At 40.1% G+C, this 21,723-nt stretch overlaps 1 protein-coding gene across 3 annotated transcripts in view; it reads left to right on the forward strand.

Annotated features, from left to right (window-relative positions):
* The window catches only part of TMTC1 (transmembrane O-mannosyltransferase targeting cadherins 1), a 277,142-nt gene that overhangs the window by 130,956 nt on the left and 124,463 nt on the right, over positions 1-21,723 (forward strand). For all 3 annotated transcript variants that reach the window (XM_027594472.2, XM_027594474.2, XM_027594473.2), the window contains one exon: positions 635-738. In XM_027594472.2, coding sequence (XP_027450273.1) covers positions 635-738 — 104 coding nt within the window. The remainder of the gene's footprint in view (positions 1-634; positions 739-21,723) is intronic.

The following is a 21,723-nucleotide window of genomic DNA, read 5'->3' on the forward strand; positions in this document are numbered from 1 at the left end:
ACTCACCTTAGCAACAGGATAGCACCATTTAGTGATAGAATTCCACTGGGTGACACAAAAGCTGTTCCTGGGATTTGTTGAAATAACCCTTCATGAATGTTCTGCTTCAGGGCATTCAGGGGTGGGAACACTTCAAGTGTGTTTATTCAGAACACAGCAGTATTATTTATTGTACTTTAAATTAACTTTCATGGGGCTGTGTAAATGGAATGGTTAAGAATGTGGTTGGACAGTGACATGGGTTCACCTCCTGGATCTTGCAGTTTATTAGCTGTGGGATCCTGGGTAAGTTACCTCTAAGCCTCAGCTTTCTCATCTACCTCTGGGGTTGCTGTGAGGCCGTAGGTGAGATGGAAAAGTCTTTAGCACAGTGGATAACAGCTGGTAAATGTTTGATACTGACAGCTGTATTTAAGAATTTGCTTGTCTCTCCCTCAACACCTTCATTGTTTATACTCTTCTCCCTACCCAGCTGTTTTCCATCTTGCCTCCTCATCTTGAATGTTAGGATTTTATAGAAATGCTCACAATGAAACAAAACAAGACATTTATAAAGCATCTGCAAGTGTCCTCCAGAAAGGTGGGGCTTATGCCCAACAAGCAATGATTTTCTTACCAAATCTTTTCTTTGAAGGTGATTGTTGTTTTGTACTTCCGTCTGTGGATCATGGGAGGATCTATGCCCCTCTTTTCAGAGCAGGATAATCCAGCTTCATTTTCGCCTTACATTCTTACGAGGTCAGTAAACGTAATTTTTCTTTTTTACCTTAACATGGTATTTATTAGATTGTTTTAAAATTCTTAAATGATAGTTTACCTTTGCATTCTAAGGAAAGGAGGGTTGTATTCTGTCTAGAGTGTGGGGAAAAAAGAAACTACTATTCATACATTTGGAATTCTTCTCCACTGATGGTGCTATTTTGTCAGGCTTATTGCTATTCTCATATTGGTATGTATTTGCTTATCCAACAAGTATTTTACTGAGCACTTATTATCAATAATAAATATCTACTGAGTGGCAAGTGTTACAGAACAATGCACGGAGAAGTGTATAGAGGTTGATTGAGCATTAAAACTATTTGCAAAATCAGTGAAGATGTTGAAAGTGGAAAACAGAAATGAACAATAATTTTTGCTAAGATATAGCTCATTATATCATACTATTTGTCCTTAGAGATTTAGAGATATTGGATCAAGTAGTGATGTCAACCAATGGATCTGGTTCATTGAGATGGTTTTTAATTCCTTATCTGTTCCGTCTGCTGTGATGTCCTGCTAAGGGCTTTCAGATATAGTTATATTTGACCATTTTAATAACTTTTCTTCAGGATATATTGCTGCAGGGTGCCTGGGTGGCTCAGTCGGTTAAGTGTCTACCTTTGGCTCAGGTCATGATCTCGGTGTCCTGGGATTGAGCCTGGCTTCGGGCTCCCTGCTCAGTGGGGAGTCTGCTTCTCCCTCTCCCTCTGCCTCCTGGCCCCCCCCCCCCGCCCCCCCGCTCATGCTCTCTGTCTCTCTGTCAAGTAAATAAATACAGTCTTTTTTTTAAAAGGATATATTGTTGCTATTATGTTTAAATATTCAGATGCACTGTTTTTAAGTTTTTATAGTTTTATATATACTTTTTAGCATTTAATATCATTTTCATAATAGTGTCCTTCACTTTTTTGTGTTTGCAAGACATAATAAATCTTAAATTAAACCTTGTTCTACTGTCCATTTTTATTTTGGCTTACTTGTATCTCTTAAGGACAACACATTGTTGGATTTTTTGTTTCTATGCCAGGCAGTGATTTTGCTTTATTTGACTCATTTATTTTATGTTTTAACTGCTCCATTTCTATTTTCTTTGCCTGTATGTTTTTCTGTATTGTTCCTAGTCTTTCCTTCCTTTTTTTTTTTTAAAGGCAATTTCCCTTTCAAAAAAGATAACTTGAAATTTGATTAACCCATTTCTACAAAAATATCATGGCACAATTGTTTGCATTACTTCTGACATATATTTCTATTAAAGAATCTTGACTGTGCCTTCAGAAATCATATGATATCCAGGCTCTAGTGTTGGCTTATCTTTTTGAGGTACGCTAGACACTTATAAATTGTTTGTATCTTCTGTTTTTCAAAATGTTGTTGGATTAATCATGACATCTCCAACCTAGCTTTTTGTTAATGTTGCAACCTACTTGTCCTTTTTGGGTAGCTCTCACTGGCTTTCAAAATTTCCAAGATCCTTGCCTGGATATTTTTAGCTCATTGATAAATTGTTTCAGGTTCTGTAGCTCCTTAAATAGCTCCATTCACCTCCAGAACAGACTATTCTGAACTCACCAACTAGTGATTTCATTTATATCTCTGTCATCAGTAAACAAGTGCCTTCCCCGAGGTCCTCACTGCCCTCCTATCTGCCAGGGGTGTTCAGTTCCATTTTTATCTCTACTGGTGGCAGAAAAAATTCTTTGGTGTAACCTCTGGCAAAATGAGTACCTTGGACCAGTCATTCGCCAGGTTCTGCCTTTCACTTCCAAGGCATATATATCCTTTTTCATAGGGGCCTGAAACACATTTCATCTAGGACTTTCTGTCTGTGAATCCATCTAAGTGACTATTCTCAGGTAATTTAATCAGTATAAAGTGATAGAATACAATATCCTAACACCTTTATATTCTTCCCCTTTTTTCTTTTAAAAAAACATAGTTTTCTTCCTGGGGCTCCTGGGTGGCGCAGTCAGTTAACCATCCAACTCTTGTTTCTGGCTCAGGTCGTGACCTCAAGGTCCTGAGATCGAGCCTCACGTCGGGCTCCCTGCTCCTCCCTGCTCTTCCCCCCACCCCCCAAAACCATATCTTTCTATTTCTGTGTTTCATGCTTAAAATATGGAGATACCCGGGGACATTTCAATGACAGTTGCTATAAATGGCTTTTCACATTCCTGTAAGATAGCTGCATTATAATTGACTCTTTTGAGCATCCAGAAAATTGTCTTTAATTCCTTTCTGAAGTAAGGTTTCTACTCTGCTTGCATAATTATTTGACCTCTGGTAGCCTGATGATTCTTAAATTGGATTACCTTGGTCTATTTCCTAGTTGTGTTGGTTTTTCTTTCCTTCTCATCAGCAATGCAATTTAGCTATGATTTGGCTGGCTCCATGAGCCTGTCACTACTAATCACAGGCTTGTCATTCAGCTGTGTCAGTCTGCCTCATTGATGCTCCACCTCTTTTATAGCATCTTTGCTTCTATCTTGCAAGTATTACATCTTCTTTTAAAGTCGATATAATAACTTACTCTATTATCAGATGAGAATTTTCAGACTAGCTTTCTCTTTTTTTAATAATTGCTGTAGTTATTACTATATTGCAAGTTATTAATATAAGATATTGCTATAGTTATTACAGTTATTAACATGTAGTTAAAAAAAATCCTAACAGTTTTAAGAGCAAAGGTTTTCCTTTGTTTCATTCAGATGATTTCTTGTGGCTTTAGTTCTGAGATTCCTTCACTTGTAGATTATCTGTTTCCATGTGGTTAGCTAGGAAGAAATACCCTGTCATTTTCTATTTACCAACACTAGGATGCAAAATCATTGTGGTTTGCTTATGAGAATCCTTTGTTAAGAAAAATTATCAAAGACATGGGAATAAGACAACAGATGACTGCGTGACATTTAGTCTTAATGTAGGGCATTGTCTAACAAACCTAGAGTACAACTTTGACTTATTTACATCTGCGCTACTATATTTTACAACTGTGTCAACTTAGAACTTAACATATAGAATAGGATAGGTGTGAACATTTCTTATTCTCTGTAGTAGGAAATGAGACTTCAAATGTTACAGTTTTATTGCCTTATAGGCAATAAATTGAACAAATTTGTGTCTAATTTACCAATCTCATTCCTTTTTATTATTTCATGAACTATATAACCCTAGTTTTTCATATTTAATTTGAGTATATTGATATATGTATACATTTATATATATGTATTTATTCTATTTATATATATCTAAGTAACAGTTTAATAGACCTACCGTACAGTTCACCTACTTAAAGTATACAATCCAGTAGTTTTCTCTGTACTTAAAGAATTGTGCAACCATCATCACAATCAGTTTTAGAACATTTTCCTCTCCCCGAAAAGAAATCTTATCTCCATTAGCATTTACTCCCCATTTTACCTCAGTCCCCCCCACTCCTAGATAATCATTGATCTACTTTTTGTCTCTGTTGAGTTACCGATTCTGGACATGGCAGATCAATGGACTCAAATAATGTGTGGTCTTTTATGACCGGCTCCTTTCACTTAGCATAATGTGCTCAAGATTCATCCATGTTGTAGCCTGTATTCATACTCCGTTCTTTTTTCATTCCCCAGTAATATGCCATTGTATGTGTGTACCACTTTTTACTTTTCCTTTCCTCTGTTGATGGCTGTTCCAAATAACACTGCTATGAACATTCATGGACAAGTTTTTGTTTAAATGTATGTTTTCATTTCTGTTGCGCATGTATGTAGGAGTGCATTTGCCAGGTCATAGATGTTAACTTCGTATTTAACTTTGTGAGGAACTGCTAGACTATTTACCAAGGTAGCTGCTCCATTTACATTTACGTTTACATTTACAGCAGTATTTGAGGGTCCAGTTTCTCCGCATCCTCACCAATGCTTGTCTTTTTTGACAATCTTTCTGTTGTTTTTATTACAGCCATACAAGTGGGTATAAAATGGTATCTCAGTATGGTTTTGATTTGCATTTCCCTAATGGCTAATGATGTCTAACATCTTTTCATCTGCATATTGGCCACTTCTTTATCTTCTTCAGAGAAACGTCTATTCAGATGCCTTGACCAGTTTTTAATTATTTTGATTATTGAGGGGTTTTATTATTTTATTATTGAGTTGTAATAGTTCTCTTTATATTCTAGCTACAAGTTGTTTATCAGATAACATGATTTATAAACATTTCCAACCTTTCTGTGGGTTGTTGTTTCCCATTCTTGATGGTGTCCTTTTGAGCACAAGTGTTTTTAAATCTGATGAAATCCAACTTATCTATTTTGTTGTTGTTGCTTGAGGTTATATCTAAGAAGGTTTTGCCTAACTCAAATTTTCTTTTAAACTGGCTTTTTCAAGTGTCTGGTTGCCTTATTAAACAGTTATATAAACTTTTATTTTCACTGTGTATTTGTATGAGGATTAAATTTTTAATATTAAATTTTATTAAATATTAAATGTTTATTAAATTTTAATTAAATATTAAATTTTTAATATTTTCAAAATTGTACTTTGTTACAGTTTATGTTAACAGTAATTTGGAAGCCATTTAGAATTTGATTTCTTATACTTGATCACTGGGCACTGGGCACTTGATCAAATCACAAGGCAAATCAATGAAGTATTGGAGAATCATCATTATCAGAATATCCTGGCAATAAGACTCTTATGGTATTAGCTGCCAGGAATTTGATGTGACTGATCGATAAATTTTTCAACCCATAATTAATTGAGATTGTGTGGATCAGTTGAATGGTATGACATTGAATTATAAACATTTCTACTTTAGACCTGAGAAGAAAAGTGTAAGTAGAATTTAAAGAATGGAGGAGATACTATAGGTTGCACAGCTTTCTCTTGACAAGTGAGTTTCCCCGGGCTCAGTTGTCCAAGCCAGGTAACTTAGTAGCCATGATTGGCTACTACCTTCCTTTCATCCCTCACCTCTAAGCAATCACGTCGTTCTGTATCTTTGATCTGAATGTCGCTAGAATGTTTTCACAATATCCATCCCTGCTGCTACCATTTTCATCAAGGTCCGCATGGTCTCTCACGTGCATTACTGAAATCCTCCTAACTTGTCTCTCTCCCCACAGTTTGCTCTCCTCAGATCCATCTTCCACACTATTTCCAGATGATACTTCTCACTGGCATTTTAATATTGAAAAGGTCAGTGGTTTCCTGTACCCTTTAGGATAAGGAGTAAGGAATTTGACCATGGTCATTCTCTTCAGGCTCATCTCTTGAAACCCCTCTGCCCTTCCTCCCTAACCTTAGACATTGTTAACATCCTAACCTGCTTTAGTTCCCTAAATGCACCACTGCCTATTACCCTAGAGTCTTTTTACATGTTGTTTTCCAGTCCTATAATGCCCTTTCCTTCATTCTTTAGCCATTGTTGGTTCTGGAAGATCTTGCCAGATACCTTCTCAAGCCTGTTTCCTGAACCACCACCACCTAACACCTCAGAATCCTGGGACCCTCACAGACCCCCATGCATTCTATTTACCTATGCTGTCTGTTTCTCAGTGTAAGCTCAGCCCATTCATGAAGGCTCAAGGTAAGTGCTAACTCTTGCAGAAAGGTTTTCCTGGCATAAAACTAGTGACTGCTTCCCACTCACAGGCTGTACACTTAGTGATTTCCACTGTGAATTGCTTCAGTAAAATTGCTTTTTTCTTGACATTCAGGATCTGGTGTTGTGACTTGGGAGGGAGAGGGAGCCTGCAGCCTGGTGGCTTTGCAGTGAGCATTCATCAGAGGAGCATGTGCAGGGTAGGTGGCCGGAATGACCTCAGGGCCGGTGTCTTCCCTTCAAGAAGAGAGGGGACTGCTTCACAGAAGTAGATCTCAGAAAGTTGGATAGGAGTGTGTTCTAAAAGCAGACTGAGGCTACTGCATATATTTGCTCAAAGCTCTGTGAGCAGCAGCTGTCCTGGTGGCTCCTAACATCATTTCATTCTCTTACTAGGCTTCAGCTCAGAGCCTGGCACGAAATAAATCTTGAGAATATTGTTGGATGAGTGAATGGTGGTCCTGGTTAACCCCCACCCCCACCCCACCGGGGAAAAGGAGTGAGCCTTGTTTTGAAGTGCCCTTCTGGTGGAGGGGGGTTGTGGCACACCTGCTATCCCCCCCCAGGAACACCAGAAGTGTGATTGTAATTGTCACGTGCAGCCTCCTCCCAACCCAATGCCTTGTTCAATTTTCTGTCTTCAAAAATATCTGTAGGGGTTTGCTTACTTGTAACTTCTTAAAGGCAACAAAATGTTTCCTTGAGAATGATGGGATTTATGCTGTGGGGTATCTGGTTAACTTGCATGATTAAATATAATACAAGAAAATACAAATATAGCACCGTGGTTCTGGCATGAATTTTCAGTTCCGTCCCTAGTGAGGTGGTGAAACGCTTAGCCAGGAGCATCGAAGGGAACTCTGTCTGTGGGACCGTCTCTCTGCCTCCTGTTTTGTCAGCTTGGCTCTCTTGCTTCCCTCCTGGGTCTTTCACAATTCTTGCACCTTTGAATGCCCACATAGCTGTGGCTGTAGTGTTGTTTATATAACTCACAAGAGATTCTCTATTATCTTCTTTGTAATTGCTCTAAATTTAAAGTACTTTAAAAAATTTTTTTAAGTTAAGAAAATTTTGCCCTCATATGTCCAAATCCCTCCAGCCCTCTCATCCCACATGGAATTTCTGTAGGAACAAGGGCCAGGACAGAAGTTTTTATGTACTGAAACAAGGACAAAAAATAAAAGTAAAAATAAAAAAAATACCAGGGTAGTGATTTTGGCAATTTGGGGATTGCAAATTTTGCACTTGAAAATTTGGGGATTGGATTTGAGAGTGCAAAGTGGAAAGCGAGAGCCAAGGATTGAGGCATGAGTTCGTAGCAGGAATCCTGACCTAAAAGGATAAAATCAAGGACAAGTTGAGTATAGAAGAGGCGGAAGATGGGGCTGAGGGCCAACGTGATTGTCTACATCTGCACTGTCCACTGCAGGGGCTGAGAGTCACATAAGGCTACTACTGAGCACTTCAAATGTGGCTAGTCTGAATTGAGGTGTGCTGTGAGGCTAAATAAAGACTACCTGGGATTTTGGAGATGAAATCCTATAAGAAAAAAATAAATTAAAATGTACCACTAATAAATTTTATACTGATTATATGTTGAGATATTTTGAATATATCCATCGAAACAAGATATATTACTAAAATTAATGTATCATGTTTCATTCTACTTTTTTTAAATGTAGCTAATAGAAAATTTGAAATGGTGCATGTTTTTATTGTATTTCCGTTGGACAGCCCTGGCCTAGACCAAGCACGGGGGCTCTTGGTCTGAGGAGGGCGAAGGATGAGCGGGCTGGCGAGGAATAAATGGTGTGTAGAGCCCACCCCACACCCTCCACACCCTTCCTCTGCCTCAGGCTTGGGTGGTTTCTTCTAAGCTGCCAGCTCCTGCTTTGGTCAGCTGAAGTGATGGGAGGACTTGGACTGCACTCCACCTTTGGGTGTGAAGACTAACTTTGAATTTGAGTCCCATCTGTACAAAATGTCCTTTAGAGCCCAAGACCATGGACGCTCATGACACTTCTTGTAAATTACCACCCCTAATTGTGCCCTGACTACAGCCATTTGGGGCTTGATGATTTTACTCCAGCTGGGTTGCCAGACCTACATGTGTCCCTAAAACACTTGGGAATCACACTGAAGTATCAGTTCTGGGGTCCAGTGCCCAAAGATTCTGCTCCCATGGTTTTGGTGCACTGTACTTGAGAAGTGATGGGAGAGGTTGTGTGCACCTTGTTCTGTCCAGAATCGTCCTTTATATAAGTCTCTTTAGAAATATGATCCTTTGACATTCAGTCTTGTAAATCTTGGATTCAACGTAAGAACAAAAGCCCAAGTTAAGTATGGCTTCTGCATAAGGGTGGAGCCTGCAGAAGAGAAAACACAATGATCCACTCTTAAGGCCCCCTTCTGCAGCTGCTGCCTAGTAATTGGGTTTCCATCTGACAGATTGGAAGGTGACAGGATGGAAAGCCATGTATACTTGATGGAAGTATTGCCTTTATAATATTGTAAATGGTTGTTTTTCAAATCCAGGAAATAGACTGGGATTTTCAGTGAATGAATATAAAGGCCCCCTATCAGCCTCGTGTATTTTCATGAGATGTGGCCCTGGATAAGCAAGTGGAATATATCTACTTAAGTGGGTAGCTGTATTTCTGCTGTTTGGAAATCTAGGTAAAGGCTTGTATTACTTTGTAGGAAAATATCAAGATAGGAAATACTAAGATGAGGGTAGAACTCAGCATCTTCCTTCTAAAGAAGCTTCTTTTCTCTTTCCATTTTCAGTTGATAGTTTCAAAGAGGCACAAAAAAAGCCTTAGATTTTGATCGTGACAGCCTCAGGGCACTATGTCTTCCTAATCTTTATAACTCTTGGAACCCCTAACGTAAGGACTATTTTCATAATAAACTGTGAACAAATTGAACTCAAATTTAAATTATTATTTTAAAATGCATTGTGTGTTTCAAGTGGGTTATGCAAAATGAGCTGCTCTGTTCTTGCATTAACAACCAGCAGGGCTTTGTGTTAGGAGGTCCCCCATACGTGTATGTGTTTTTTTTAAACGAAACTGAAGTTACTCTGATTTTTAAAGCAGTGATTACCAAACTAGGGTGACTCTCAGAATCACCCAGAGAAGTATGTTACAGATAAAGATTTCCTGGTTCATGTCTCAGAAGTTCTGAAAGAATAGTTGGGTAAGAGAGTCTTTGACCTGCAGCCTAATTGGATCTGGAGGCACGTGTGTGTCACCCTTTTTGAAAGCCTCAGGTATAAACCAGGTCCTCTGTGGCTGAAGAGCTCTCTGCAAGGGGGCTGTTGTCTCCGTTATGTATTTTGTATTACATTCCTAGAAAAGTAGCTTCATGGGGATGAAAGAGGTTATCAAGGTCACTGAGAGCGGTCTTCCCAATTGAAATGATACTACGTAATAGTAATTGACCTAACTTTTCTTGGACCCTGGGAACGAAGGGGAGAAGTACAAGGAAGAGGAAAACGGAGGTAGCTTGGCGAGGTAGCACTTGCTACCTCTGGACTCGGGATCCATTGTTGGAAATTGCTGGTCTGGATCACTTACTGATACTTTACTTCTTGAAGAAAACTATATAAACCTTTAAACCTACATGTTGTATTTCTCTTGTAATCTTAAGTCCCTGAGAAGCTGATAAAAATTAAAGAAACAGTTTTCTTCTTTTTTCCTAACATTGGAACATCAAGACAAAGATTGCTTTTCAATAATGAATAAAATGCCAAGCCCAACGTTTTTATTTAAGGATTCTATTTCTTGCTGTGTGATGCTTTAACAAGCACTTATATCTGTAGTCATCTGTTTAGTTACGCTGTAGAAGGGATCACACACTGGCTTTAAGTTTTTGTCAGCCCTGCTTTAACTAAAAGTTAGAGTTTGTTTTGTTTTGTTTCGGTTTAATAGAAAAGCTGAAATTCACCTGGGCTTCCCTGTTCAAGAAAGAAGTCAGGGTCTCAGGCAGGCGCTTTTCCACAAAGTACCAATATTTGATCCATTGTATTTCCTTTCTACTTTAATAAAGATGTGCGAATGGGAGGCTGTATGATACGGCGGAGAATTCCATGCGGAGCCGTGTGTAGGCTCTGTGCTGGGTTTGCTGCGGGACACTGAGCGAGTCACAGCCTCCATAAGGCTGTTTCCCAACTGCAACAGTAAGGCTAATGCCCACTTCATAGAGATTGTGTGAGGGTCAGCTAATCCTTCCGTGCAAATACTTTGTGAACTAGAAAGTGCTGTACATGTTTAAGGGATTTTTAATGTCATTGGATGTGGTTCATTGGTATACCAATAGGATTCTTCTGTGGAAATCTGGAAATCTGTGCCTGATGCATAGTAAGCAGTTAGTACATGTTTGCTCAGTGGAAGACAAACCTGTGCTCCATGAGAGAAAAGTATTTGAAATAAAGATGTTGTTAAATGCTTTACGGAAAGAAACAGACCTTAAGTAAGAAATGAACCAAGTATTTATTTTGCAGAAGGTGTTATTTGCTTTTTTTACTTTTTAACAGATATACCAGTGAGAAGTTGTTGCGGACAGTCTTGCATGTTGAAATTCATTTTTTTCTACTTTAGTGAAGCTGTCTCTGCTAATAGAATAACTGTATTAATGGCACATTAAAAAGGTCAGAGAGACCTAATGACATTTCAGATTCACTCTATTATTTATCCATGGTAATGAGTTCTCACTTAAACTGTATTCATTGCAATTTAATATAAAATAAGAAAATATAAGGCTGGCATAGCTTTTTAATGATGCTTCTGTGACATCTGAGGGGAGGTGTCGTTCCTCAAACATTCCTCACTCTTTGATGGTGTGCCATGAGCTAGCCCACGCTAGGTGCTGAGGGGGCCACCCAAAAGCAGAATCGCCAGTTTGCACCCTTCAGGTGGACAACTGGAAACCCAGCAGGTATCTCTTGTAGGACCATATAAAGCTATGTGGTTGCCCCAGGGCAAAAATGCAAGTATAAAATGGAAATATTTTCAGATTTTTAGGTATTATTTTAATACCAGGTTAATTTCTTAAAACCCACTGAATCCAACCATTTAAAGAGCAAGGTGCTGGGGAAATAACCATCCACGAGACACAGCCCTGTGCCCCAGGAGCTTCTGCTTTTGGGGGCAGACGGACACATGAACACACAGCTACAGGGGAGCGTGCAAGCCTAGGCGGGGCTGTGGGAGCACCGAGAGGGACCCAGCCTGGCCTAGCAGCGGGCTGGGACAGGCAAGGTTTGTCAGAGGTTGGGACCAGAAGGGTCAGCCGGAGCTAGAGTTCAGCGGCCCGTGAGAGTTGGTTCCAGAAGGTGAGGCGAGCTGACAGGTGCTGCTCTCAGGAACTGGACACCTGAGAGAGAGCCGGGAACACTGCAGTGACAAGTGTGTGGGGACAAGAGAAAAGGAGAGGTGGGGGCCATGCTCCAGACTCAGTCTGGAACAGATGCTCAAGAAGCTCATGAATGGAGCAAATACTGAGAGGAGCAAGGCAGCCATGAGGAAAGCCTGTGGCCCAAAGGGAGGGTGCTACGCCCTGCTTAACGGACCACTTGGTTTGGGTTCGTGAGAAGCCTGGTTTTACTTTTATTTTCCGTCTGGATTCTTATGGGAATTTTTAAAATAACCCTACCTTTATTTATTTATTTATTTATTATTAATTAATTAATTATTTATTTTAGAGAGCGAAAGTGAGCATGTGTGCACGTGCACATGGGGTGGGAAGGGAAGAGGGAGAGGGAGAGAATCCTCAGGCAGGCTCCAGGCTCAGTGTGAGCCCAACATGGCACTTGATCTCACCACCCTGAGATTGGGACCTGAGCTGAAATCAAGAGTCAGATGCTTAACTGATTGAGCCACCCAGGTGCCCCAAATAGCCCGACCTTTAATTGAGCTGGTTTGATAAGACCATTGGTTCTTATAATCCACCAAAACTTTAAAAAACAAATGCAGTGAGAAGCTGGTGAGAGTCATTTGCATCTCTTTTCCGATTTCACCAAGTGTTTGGAAATGGTCTTGCCTTCTCTGTTCCCAGGTGCCGAAGCAGCAAGTGTTCAGTGGTACTGCTGGGCCTTGGTCCTGGAAAACCTGGAAGGTCCTGGTGCCTTCTACTCTGTTGTTATGGAGGACCGAGGGGATGAGGGCAACAGACTACCATCGACACAGTCCATTTAGTTGGGGTTGCCTTGTGGCTTTCTGCCTCAGCCCTGTGTCCTGGGGGTCAGGTCCTGCTTCCAGTCACCCTGTCCTTGTCTATAGATGGTTTTCTGTGATTTCCTTTTCTTGTGTGTCTTCTATTTCTGTTCTGTATTACCATTATGATGTTCATCCATGTTGTTGCATTCATTCTTATTGCAGAATAGATTTCCTTTGAATGGGTATATTACAATGTATATATCCATTTTATTGTAGATGGGTATCTGGTTGTCTCCAGTTTGGGACTATTAAGAGGAGTTGTGAACAATGTTGCAAATGTATTTTGGGAAACATCTGTTTGCAGTGCTGTTGGGTATAAACTCAGGAGTAGACTTGCTAGATCATGCATGCATTTAATGTGCTGCCTTAAACTGCCTGCCGTTCTCCAAAATGGCTTCACCAATTTACAGGAGTACTTCAAAGTTTGCGTTTCTCCACATCCTCACCCAACACTGTAGTGATATTTTTCCTTTTGGACATTTTATCAGGAGTCATTTTATAATTTTTTATATTACACATTTTTAATTCTTTAATATGACCCATATTCTTTTTTATTTAATCTTTTTATTTTTTTAAGATTTTATTTATTTATTCATGAGAGAGAGAGAGAGAGAGGCAGAGGGAGAAGCAGGCTCCCAAGGAGCAGGGAGCCCGATGCAGGACTCGATCCCAGGACCCTGGGATCATGACCTGAGCCGAAGGCAGACGCTTAACCATCTGAGTCACCCAGGCACCCGACCCATATTCCTTTTTTTAAAAAAGATTTTATTTATTTATTTGACAGAGAGAAAAAGAGAGAGAGCACAAGCAGTGGGGTGCCTGGGTGGCTCAGTCGGTTAAGCGTCTGACTGTTGATCTCAGCTCAGGTCTTGATCTCAGGGTCTTGAGTTTTAACCCACAATTGGGCTCCACACTGGGTGTGGAGCTTACTTAAAAAAAAAAAAAATCCACATTAGCATTTGCAGCTATTCCATGGTCAACCTGCCGTTAGACATGAACTATTCCTGTTGCATTTCTGTTGCCAAAATAGTATTATGGATAATAACAAATACATGCAAAAGTAGAGCAGATGGCATGAAGAACCACTACAGACCCATTACCCAGTTTCAGCAATCCTTGCTCATGGCCGATCTTGTTTCATTCACACCCTCACCCACTTCTTTTTTTTTTTTTCCCTTGGTTTTATTTTTTTTTATTTTTTTAATAAAAATTTTTTTATTTTTTGTTATGTTAATCACCATACATTACATCATTAGTTTTTGATGTAGTGTTCCATGATTCATTGTTTGTGCATAACACCCAGTGCTCCACGCAGAATGTGCCCTCTTTAATACCCATCACCAGGCTAACCCATCCCTCCACCCCCTCCCCTCTAGAACCCTCAGTTTGTTTTTCAGAGTCCGTCTCTAACGGTTCGTCTCCCCCTCCGACTTACTCCCCTTCATTCTTCCCCTCCTGCTATCTTCTTTTTTTTTCTTAACATATATTGCATTATTTGTTTCAAAAGTACAGATCCGTGATTCATCAGTCTTGTACAATTCACAGCAATCACCATAGCACATACCCTCCCCAATGTCTATCACTCAGCCACCCAATCCCACCCACCCCCCACCACTCCAGCAACCCTCAGTTTGTTTCCTGAGATTAAGAATTCCTCATATCAGTGAGGTCATATGATACATGTCTTTCTCTGATTGACTTATTTCACTCAGCATAACACCCTCCAGTTCCATCCACGTCCTTGCAAATGGCAAGATCTCATTCCTTTTGATGGCTGCATAATTTCCATTGTGTATATATACCACATCTTCTTTATCCATTCATCTGTCGATGGACATCTTGGCTCTTTCCACAGTTTGGCTATTGTGGACTTTGCTGCTATAAACATTGGGGTGCATGTACCCCTTCGGATCCCTACATTTGTATCTTTGTGGTAAATACCCAGTAGTGCAATTGCTGGATCGTAGGGTAGCTCTATTTTCAACTGTTTGAGGAACCTCCATACTGTTTTCCAGAGTAGTTGCACCAGCTTGCATTTCCACCAACAGTGTAGGAGGGTTCCCCTTTCTCCACATCCCCACCAACATCTGTCGTTTCCTGACTTGTTAATTTTAGCCATTCTGACGGGTGTGAGGTGGTATCTCATTGAGGTTTTGGTTTGGATTTCCCTGATGCCGAGCGATGTTGAGCACTTTTTCATGTGTCTGTTGGCCATTTGGATGTCTTCTTTGGAAAAACGTCTGTTCATGTCTTCTGCCCATTTCTTGATTGGATTATTTGTTCTTTGGGTGTTGAGTTTGATAAGTTCTTTATAGATTTTGGATACTAGCCCTTTATCTGATATGTCATTTGCAAATATTTTCTCCCGTTCTGTCGGTTGTCTTTTGGTTTTGTGGACTGTTTCTTTTGCTGTGCAAAAGCTTTTTATCTTGATGAAATCCCAATAGTTCATTTTTACCCTTGCTTCCCTTGCCTTTGGCGATGTTTCTAGGAAGAAGTTCCTGCGGCTGAGGTCGAAGAGGTTGCTGCCTGTGTTCTCCTTTAGGATTTGGATGGACTCCTGTCTCACGTTTAGGTCTTTCAACCATTTGGAGTCTATTTTTGTGTGTGGTGTAAGGAAATGGTCCAGTTTCATTCTTCTGCATGTGGCTGTCCAATTTTCCCAACACCATCTGTTGAAGAGACTGTCTTTTTTCCATTGGACATTCTTTCCTGCTTTGTCAAAGATGAGTTGACTATAGAGTTGAGGGTCCATTTCTGGGCTCTCTAGTCTGTGCCATTGATCTATGTGTCTGTTTTTGTGCCAGTACCATACTGTCTTGATGATGAAAGCTTTGTAATACAGCTGGAAGTCCGGAATTGTGATGCCACCAGCTTTGCTTTATTTTTCAATATTCCTCTGGCTGTTCGGGGTCTCTTCTGGTTCCATACAAATTTTAGGATTATTTGTTCCATTTCTTTGAAAAAAGTGGATGGTATTTTGATGGGGATTGCATTGAATGTGTAGATTGCTCTAGGTAGCACTGACATCTTCATAATATTTGTTCTTCCAATCCATGAGCATGGAACGTTTTTCCATTTCTTTGTGTCTTCTTCAATTTCTTTCATGAGTATTTTATAGTTTTCTGAGTACAGATCCTTTGCCTCTTTGGTTAAATTTATTCCTAGGTATCTTATGGTTTTGGGTGCAATTGTGAATGGGATCGACTCCTTGATTTGTCTCTCTTCTGTCTTGTTGTTGGTGTATAGGAATGCCACTGATTTCTGTGCATTGATTTTATGTCCTGCTACTTTACTGAATTCCTCTATGAGTTCTAGCAGTTTTGGGGTGGAGTCTTTTGGGTTTTCCACATACAGTATCATATCATCTGGAAAGAGTGAGAGTTTGACTTCCTCTTTGCCGATTTGGATGCCTTTGATTTCTTTTTGTTGTCTGATTGCTGTGGCTAGGACTTCTAATACTAAGTTGAATAGCAGTGGTGAGAGTGGACATCCCTGCTGTGTTCCTCACCTTAGGGGAAAAGCTCTCAGCTTTTCCCCATTGAGAATGATATTCGCTGTAGGTTTTTCATAGATGGCTTTTATGATATTGAGGTATGTACCCTCTATCCCTATACTCTGAAGAGTTTTGATCAAGAAAGGATGCTGTACTTTGTCAGATGCTTTTTCTGCATCTATTGAGAGGACCATATGATTCTTGTTCTTTCTTTTGTTAATATATTGTATCACGTTGATTGATTTGCGGATGTTGAACCAGCCTTGCAGCCCAGGGATAAATCCTACTTGTCATGGTGAATAATCCTTTTAATGTACTGTTGGATCCTGTTGGCTAGTATTTTGGTGAGAATTTTTGCATCCATATTCATCAAGGATATTGGTCTGTAATTCTCCTTTTTGATGGGGTCTTTGTCTGGTTTTGGGATCAAGGTAATGCTGGCCTCATAAAATGAGTTTCGAAGTTTTCCTTCCATTTCTATTGTTTGGAACAGTTTCAGGAGAATAGGTATTAATTCTTCTTTCAATGTCTGATAGAATTCCCCTGGGAAGCCATCTGGCCCTGGGCTTTTGTTTGTTGGGAGATTTTTGATGACTGCTTCAATTTCCTTAGTGGTTCTAGGTCTGTTCAGGTTTTCTATTTCTTCCTGGTTCAATTTTGGTAGTTGATCCATCTCTAGGAATGCACCCATTTCTTCCAGGTTATCTAATTTGCTGGCCTAGAGTTGCTCATAATAGGTTCTTATAATTGTTTATATTTCTTTGGTGTTGGTTGTGATCTCTCCTCTTTCATTCATGATTTTGTTGATTTGGGTCATTTCCCTTTTCTTTTTGATAAGTCTGGCCAGGGGTTTATCAATCTTGTTAATTCTTTCCAAGAACCAGCTCCTAGTTTCGTTGATCTGTTCTACTGTTCTTTTGGTTTCTATTTCATTGATTTCTGCTCTGATCTTTATTATTTCTCTTCTCCTGCTGGGTTTAGGCTTTATTTGCTGTTCTTTCTCCAGCTCCTTTAGATGTAGGGTTAGGTTGTGTATTTGAGACCTTTCTTGTTTCTTGAGAAAGGCTTGTATTGCTATATACTTTCCTCTCAGGACTGCCTTTGCTGTATCCCAAAGATTTTGAACAGTTGTGTTTTCATTTTCATTGGTTTCCATGAATTCTTTTAATTCTTCTTTAATTTCCTGGTTGACCCATCCATTCTTCAGTAGGATGCTCTTTAGCCTCCATGTATTTGAGTTCTTTCCGACTTTCCTCTTGTGATTGAGTTCTAGTTTCAAAGCATTGTGGTCTGAAAATATGCAGGGAATCATCCCAATCTTTTGGTACCGGTTGAGACCTGAGTTGTGTCCTAGGATGTGATCAATTCTGGAGAATGTTCCATGGGCACTAGAGAAGAATGTGCATTCTGTTGCTTTGGGATGGAATGTTCTGAATATGTCTGTAAAGTCCATTTGGTCCAGTGTTTCATTTAAAGTCTTTATTTCCTTGTTGATCTTTTGCTTAGATGATCTGTCCATTTCAGTGAGGGGGGTGTTAAAGTCCCCCACTATTATTGTATTGTTGTCAATGTGTTTCTTTGCTTTTGTTATTAATTGCCTTATATAATTGGCTGCTCCCAAGTTAGGGGCATAGATTTTTACAATTGTTAGATCTTCTTGTTGGATAGACCCTTTAAGTAGGATATAGTGTCCTTCTTCATCTCTTATTACAGTCTTTGTTTTAAAATCTAATTTGTCTGATATAAGGATTTCCACCCCAGCTTTCTTTTGGTGTCCATTAGTATGGTAAATAGTTTTCCACCCCCTCACTTTCAATCTGGGCGTGTCTTTGGGTCTAAAATGAGTCTCTTGCAGACAGCATATTGACGGGTCTTGTTTTTTAATCTAATCTGATAGCCTGTGTCTTTTGATTGGGACATTGAGCCCATTTACATTCAGGGCAACTATTGAAAGGTATGAATTTAGTGCCATTGTATTGCCTGTAAGGTGACTGTTACTGTATATTGTCTGTGTTCCTTTCTGATCTATGCTGCTTTAGGCTCTCTTTTTGCTTAGAGGACCTCTTTCAATATTTCTTGTAGGGCTGGTTTCGTGTTTGTAAATTCCTTTAGTTTTTGTTTGTCCTGGAAGCTTTTTATCTCTCCTTCTATTTTCAATGATAGCCTAGCTGGATATAGTATTCTTGGCTGCATATTTTTCTCGTTTAGAGCTCTGAAGATATCATGTCAGTCCTTTCTGGCCTGCCAGGTCTCTGTGGATAGGTCTGTCGCCAATCTAATGTTTCTACCATTGTAGGTTACATATCTCTTCTCCCGACCTGCTTTCAGGATTTTCTCTTTGTCTCTGAGACTCGTAAGTTTTACTATTAGATGTCGGGGTGTTGACCTATTTTTATTGATTTTGAGAGGGGTTCTCTGTGCCTCCTGGATTTTGATGCCTCTTTCCTTCCCCACATTAGGGAAGTTCTCTGCTATAATTTGCTCCAATATACCTTCTGCCCCTCTCTCTCTTTCTTCTTCTTCTGGGATCCCAATTATTCTAATGTTGTTTTGTCTTATCATATTGCTTATCACTCGAATTCTGCCCTCGTGATCCTGTAGTTGTTTCTCTCTGTTTTTCTCAGCCTCTTTATTTTCCATCATTTGGTCTTCTATATCACTGATTCTTTCTTCTGCCTCATTTATCCTAGCAGTTAGTGCCCCCATTTTTGATTGCACCTCATCAATATCCTTTTTCATTTCGACTTGGTTAGATTTTAGTTCTTTTATTTCTCCAGAAAGGGTTTCTCTAATAACTTCCACACTTTTTTCAAGCCCAGCTAGTATCTTTAAAGTCATGATTCTGAACTCTAGGTTCGACATTGTAGTAATGTCAGTATTGAGTAGGTCCCTGGCAGACGGTACTACCTCTTGTTCTTTTTGCTGAGGTGATTTTTTTCATCTTGTCATTTTGTCCAGAGGAGAACAGATGAATGAGAGAACAGAATGCTAACAGGTTAACATTGTCTCCAGCAAATATACTCTATACAAATCAGAAAAGACCTGAAACCAGGGGACAAGAAAGGGAAAGAAAGAAGAGAGAAAAAAAAAGGAAAAAGAAAAGGATAAAAACAAACAAAAACAGAACAAAACAAAAAAAAACAGAATATGATTAAATATGATGAGGCTAGTGCATAGATCAGTGCCACACATTAGCTTTTGGGCATATTTTGGTCTGTTAGAAGAAAGTGCCTGCTAAAATTTTAAAGGAAGAAAGACTTATATATGTACAAAATAAGGGTTGATACAATGAAGGGATGGCAGATGAGTGTAAAGATGAAAATTATAAAAGATTTTATAAAAGGAATTGATAAGTTGTTTTTTAAAAAGAAAGAAGATTTAAAAAGAAAAAGAAAAAAAGAAAAAAAGGGAGAGAATGTGATCAGGCAGGAGAATAGAACAAAGCCATACACTAGTGATTTAGGGTATATTTTGATCTGTTAGAAGAAATTGTATCTCAAAATTTTAAAGAGAGAACAACTTATATATATATATGCCAAAAATAAGGGTAACTACTAGGAAGGGATAAAAATATGACTCTAAAAATGAAAAATAAAAAGTTTTTTTAAAAAGGGATTGATAAGATGTTTGAAAAAGGGAAAAAGAAAAATTCAAAAAAAAAAGTTAAAAAAATTAACTTTGAAAAACTAATGAATTATGGTAAAACCATGAATTCTATGTGCAGTATTCCCCTAGCGCTGGAGTTCTCCCGTTCTCCTTCATCGGTAAACTCGGTCTTGGCTTGCTGGCTGTTCTTGCTGATCTTCTGGGGGAGGGTCCTGTTGCCGTGGTTCCCAAATGTCTTTGCCGGAGGCGGAATTGCCCCGCCCTTGTGAGTCCGGGCTAAGCAAGCTGCTCCGGTTTGCGCTCAGGAGCTTTTTTTCCCTGCAAGCTCTCGGTACAGCTTTGGAGGACAGGGTGAAAATGGTGGCCTCCCAATCTCCGCCCAGAGGAGCTGAGAACTCGGGGCCCCGCTCCTCAGTGCGCCCCCAGAGAAGAGCAGTCACTCCCATCTCCCCGGTCTCCGGCCGCACTCCGTGCTCACCCAGCCTGTGACCGAGGGTTTCTATCTCTGGCACCCGACCCCGTGTGGAGTCTCCAAACCCAGCAGATTCCTGTGGTGCGCTCCCACGCCGCTCCTCCCCGGGAAGGAAGGGGGGGGTCTCCCCGGCTCTGCCGCTTGTTGGGTCCCTGCTGGAGGAGCAGTGGCCCGACTGGGCCACGGATCACAGTTTATGGCAACTCCGAGCTGAGAGCCCGCGCCTCAGCTCTGTCTCTGCAGCCGGCTTCCCCGCTCCGATACCTGGGAGCTCTGCCACACTCAGGCACCCCTAGTCTTTCTGTGACCCTGAGGGTCCTGAGACCACACTGTCCCGCGAGGGTTCCACCCCCTGCTTAGCCACTGGAGCGACGTCCCTCAGCGGAGCCAACTTCTCAAAGTTCCTATTTTGTGCTCGGCGGCTCTATCACTTGCCAGAAGCGGCCGACGGAGGCCCCCTCCCCCGCCGTCTATCCTCCCGAATATTGCCTCGGATTCACTTCTCGGCACATCCTACCTTCGAGAAAGTGGTCGCTTTTCTGTTCAGAGTGTTGTTACTCTTCTTATCTTCGATCTCCTGTTGAGTTGGTAGATGTTCAGAATGGTTTGATCCCTATTCAGCTGAATTCCTGAGACCAGACGAAATCCAGGTCTCCTACTTCTCCGCCATCTTGCTCCACCCCCCCACCCACTTCTGTGCCCTTACCCTCAGTCCATCATTTTGAAGCAAATCTCAGATTTGTATTTCATATGCATATGTTTTTTAGTATGTATTTCTGAAAGCTAAGGATCCTAAAAAAAATTAACCACAATACCATTTATCGCACTTTAAAAATTAACAAGGATTCTTGAGTTTTTTCTTGCTTATAAGTGGTTATTTTTCATAATGGATTGTTTGAATTAGTACCTAAACAATATCTGCACTTTGATACGCCTCTTAGGTCTCATCTGAGTGACAGATACCCTCTTCTTTTTTCCCCTTTGCCCCTCTGCCCCTTTTACCCCTCTTAACAATGTCTTTGTGGAACAACTGGACATCATTTGTTCTGTGGAATGGCAACATTCTGGATTTGTCACATTGCATTCCTGTGGTGTCCTGTAGCATGTTTTGGCTTTTTCTGTATTTGATGTGAACTGGTGATAAAGGCTGGATCAGATTCAAGTTTGATTTTCTTTCTTTTCTTTTTTTGGGGGGGAACAAGACTACTTCATAGGTAGTGACAAATATCTCCATCAGGAGGACATTTGGCTATTAGTCTCCCTTTCTGTGATGTTAAAATTGGTTAGTCAGTTCTAGGCACCTGATGTAGCCTGATCCATCCATTATGAAGTACCTTATTAGGTTTCACCTAATAATTTTAGCAGCCATTTATAATCATTGCTGGTAGCTAGTATATCAAGAAGGAAAGATACCATTTTTCAAAAGTAATTTTTAAGACCTGGAGAGTAACTGAGTGACAAAATGTTGTGATTTTCCTGTTTGATGGTTCCACCTTCTTTAAAGCCAAGTCACAGAGAATCTTCCTTGAGCTAACGAGCAGATTGTGTCAGCTTAGAAGCTCTGTGAAAAAACAAAGTCCAAT

Source organism: Zalophus californianus, chromosome 9 (genome assembly GCF_009762305.2).
Source record: "Zalophus californianus isolate mZalCal1 chromosome 9, mZalCal1.pri.v2, whole genome shotgun sequence".
Lineage (NCBI taxonomy): Eukaryota > Metazoa > Chordata > Mammalia > Carnivora > Otariidae > Zalophus > Zalophus californianus.